Source organism: Pyxicephalus adspersus, chromosome 10 (assembly GCF_032062135.1).
Source record: "Pyxicephalus adspersus chromosome 10, UCB_Pads_2.0, whole genome shotgun sequence".
NCBI classification, from domain to species: domain Eukaryota; kingdom Metazoa; phylum Chordata; class Amphibia; order Anura; family Pyxicephalidae; genus Pyxicephalus; species Pyxicephalus adspersus.
Window position 1 is genome coordinate 59265734 of NC_092867.1, and position 3602 is coordinate 59269335.

Consider the following 3602-nt stretch of genomic DNA (forward strand, 5'->3'; position numbering starts at 1 on the left):
TACAATATGGGGATCTATGTACTGGTCGGGGTCCGGTTCTGTCTGGTATACAATATGGGGATCTATGTTCTGGTTGGAGGCCGGTTCTGTCTGACCGGTATACAATATGCGGATCTGGTTAATCGGATGCTAGAGCATGTGATCAATCCCACAACTGATCAGGGACCAATCAGGTGTTTTTTTTTGGAGGGGAGAATTTCTAAGTGCCAAAATTTCACCCTGAAAGTCAGATGTTGAATTTACCAGGGAATGTTCCAATAATTATTTCTGAATCTTTCTGGAGGGGATTTTTCCACTTTTTAAGGCAACAAATTTTCGGTAAGCTTCACATCAGTCACATTTATAAGGCCAGCTAGAATTTTGGTACAGAAACGCGTCCGTGGCCGGTAGGCTCCGCCCCTACATATGAGCTGCACAATATTCTGTACTTTATAATTTGTGGAAGAATACCCCTTTACTCTCGTTTGTGTTTCAGGCGGACTAGTCAGCCAGCATACTCTTTTTAGTGATAAGGATGGGTGGTGGCTGTGGGTGGCTCTTCTGGTGTTGCAGTAGTTTGGAGTACTGGGTGAAGTCTCTGCCACAGCCGGAACACAAGAAGAGGTCCCCCGTTGGATGCACCCTGCGATGGGCCGTAAGCTCGCACTCTGACTTGAAGCATTTGCTGCAGTCGTCACAGGAGAACTTTCTTTCTCGGTTGTGGATGAGCTGGTGGTGGAAGAGGTCATCTGTCCGGATGAAGGACTTACCACACTCAGGGCAATTCTTCTTACCAGCATGAACCTTGCTGTGGGTGACCAGGCTGGAACGGGCATTAAAGCGCCGGCCGCACTCCGCACAGCTATAGGGCTTCTCACCGGTGTGGGTCCTTCGATGGATGACCAATGCCGTGTTGTGCCGGTAATACTTACCACACTCCACACATGGGAAGAGCTTGGCACCCAGAGTGTGCATGGCCTCATGTCTGCTGTATGCTTCATGGGTGGCAAACATTTTCTTGCAGTTGGAGCAGTATGTAGGCGTTAGGAATGGGGTCACTTCGGACTCTGGAAGTGCCTGGGGTCCCGGGAGGAGTCTGCTCGGCTCTGCCATATAAGCTCCGCCCAAATTGGAGTAGAGAGAGTACTGTGTAGTGGTGGGGTATTGAAGGGAATTTCTGTTCCAGAATGGCTCCACAGTCCCAGTGACTGAAGGATACAATGTCCCATCAATGCAATCCAGGAAGTGGCCAGAAGGGGGCAGCAAGTGATCCTCCATCAGAGGCGAGGCTGGGAACTTGGCCAGGGGAGCGGCAGTCCCGGACTCTGGGAGGAGCTTCTTATCAGATGGACCTGCGGGTGAGAGGTCCCCCATTATGGCTGCAGTACAGGAAAATTCATCAATGTCTGACAACTTCAGGGGAGGGCAGATGAAGCCCCGTGTGATGCTACTGGAAAAGATGGCAGCTAATATATCAAACCCTTCCTCCTGTACTCTACTGCCAGTACCTACCTATCCCAGCCCACCAACCATAAATTATGACCCTCAATTAGTAGACAGCAACCCTCCCACCCAGCAACTTACCCCGTTATCCACTAGGGGCACCCCTACGACACCCTGCCTATACCCACCCCATCCCCACACTAAGCAACTCCCTCACTGTACGCAGCTCCCAAAGTTTAGTGATCAAGTAAATTAGGGGTCGGCAAAGTTTTATGGCCACTAGGCTATTTATGGCGTGGACGGGAGCACACTAGGCCAGACCCGCCCTAATGGCCCCGCCCACCACCAGGGAACGCCCCATGAAGTGAAATCCCTCCCCTTCCATATGCATTGCAGAGGAGAAGGATTTAATTTCAGGGAGCTTTCCCTATTTACAGCAACGGCGGAAGTATCAATGCCAGCTGCGGTAAATAGGGGAGTAACTGCAAGGGGGCGACTCCGGAGGGCCAGCAGTTCCTAACCCCCCCGATTGATCCGCTGGCAACCCTCTGCTCCGGAGCCGCAGGTTGCCAGCCGAGATAAGGCCGGATTGGCCAGGGCGCATTAGGCCGGAATGAACTACCAGCTAGGCCGTATCTGGCCTAAAGGCCGAAGTTTGCCGACCCCTGATGTAAATAATACCCCCCCATTTTACTTACTTCCCTCATCTGAAGTAGTAACTCCACCAATCCATCCACCCCATCTATAGTGCCACCCCTACAATAACCCCCTCTCACCTATAGGAAGCACTGGGGGTGCAATCTCGGAAATGTTACATGATAGGAAGTGCTGCTCTGCATAAGGACTGTGAAGCCTCTGGAAGATCACATGACAGGAAGTAATATGGAGGTGTGAAGGCCCTGAAAGGTCACATGACCGGAAGTACTATGGAGGTGTGAAAGCCCTGAAAGGTCACATGACCGGAAGTACTATGGAGGTGTGAAGGCCCTGAAAGGTCACATGACAGGAAGTACTATGGAGGTGTGAAGGCCCTGAAAGGTCACATGACAGGAAGTACTATGGAGGTGTGAAAGCCCTGAAAGGTCACATGACCGGAAGTACTATGGAGGTGTAAAGGCCCTGAAAGGTCACATGACCGGAAGTACTGTTCTGCACTGGCAGTAGGTGGTAATTGTTCCCTCCCCTAGTTCTTTTTCTGCCCATACCTGCAGCGTTGAGCTCCGCCATCTTCTCTCCTGGTCATTGGGGGTTTTGAATAGGAAAACTCAGCAGAGCACAGTCCCCGCCCCCTGTAATTCCTCCTCCCTCCTTTTTAGTGATGTGGTCCACCCGCCTCCCCAGGTTCTCGGTATTCAGCCCCTCACACAGTGGTCCCGGTCATCCCCCCGCCTGTGTCACAATATCCCGGGCCCGTTCCTGAACCCCACTCCTGCGCGCCCGACTTGTAGACCACGTACTGCGCATGCGCACTCCCAGTCAGCGCTGACACGTCTCGGCCCCGCCCCCATGACGTCACTGGGCGTAGCCGAGGGATCGTTGTGTGGAGAACGATGAGCCAGACGATTGTTATGTGAGAAGATTTCTGGGAAGATCCTAAGACATTGCCTTGTAAAATGCAGAGATTCAGGGAGTCACCTGACCTAGAGCTCCCCCATACACAATGACAACCACACAGACAGTAGAGATGTTTAATAAGAAACAATGCCAATCATTGGTTGTACATCTCCACCAAAATACCACCATGTACACCGCCACCGTCGTCTTCTGCTCCACAGAAACCTCTTCCATCGCCCGCCCATCATTCCGGGAACATATATCCGCGGGAGAACATGAGTACCCCATATATATACGTTATATACCCCTAACACCCCATATATACCCTATACACCCCATATATACCCCTAACACCCCATATATATCCCATACACCCCATATATACCCCTAACACCCCATATATACCCCATACACCCCATATATACCCCATACACCCCATATATATCCCATCTATACCCCATATATACCCCATACACTCCATATATATCCCATATATACCCCATACACCCCATATATATCCCATATATACCCCCTAACACCCCATATATACCCCATACACCCCATATGTACCCCATATATACCCCATATATATCCCTAACACCCCATATATACCCCTAACATCCCAT

The 3602-nt window shown here is 50.9% G+C and overlaps 1 protein-coding gene across 1 annotated transcript; it reads right to left on the minus strand.

Moving 5' to 3' along the window:
• Positions 1–6: 6 nt before the first annotated feature.
• On the minus strand, positions 7–3024 carry LOC140339113 (uncharacterized). The gene is made up of 2 exons (XM_072423681.1): positions 2628–3024; positions 7–1331 (listed from the first exon to the last, which is right to left on the minus strand). The coding sequence occupies exons 1-2, from the start codon at positions 2647–2649 to the stop codon at positions 481–483; spliced, it is 873 nt and encodes a 290-aa protein (XP_072279782.1). The 5' UTR covers positions 2650–3024; the 3' UTR covers positions 7–480.
• Positions 3025–3602: the final 578 nt, after the last annotated feature.

Bases quoted from the DNA above. Each gene is read 5' to 3' on its own strand.
- LOC140339113 (XM_072423681.1), bottom strand. From the start codon at position 2,649: ATGGCGGAGCTCAACGCTGCAG. The intron at 1,332-2,627 runs GTATGGGCAGAA...TCTCACCCGCAG, and splicing joins GGCGGAGCTCAACGCTGCAG to GTCCATCTGATAAGAAGCTC.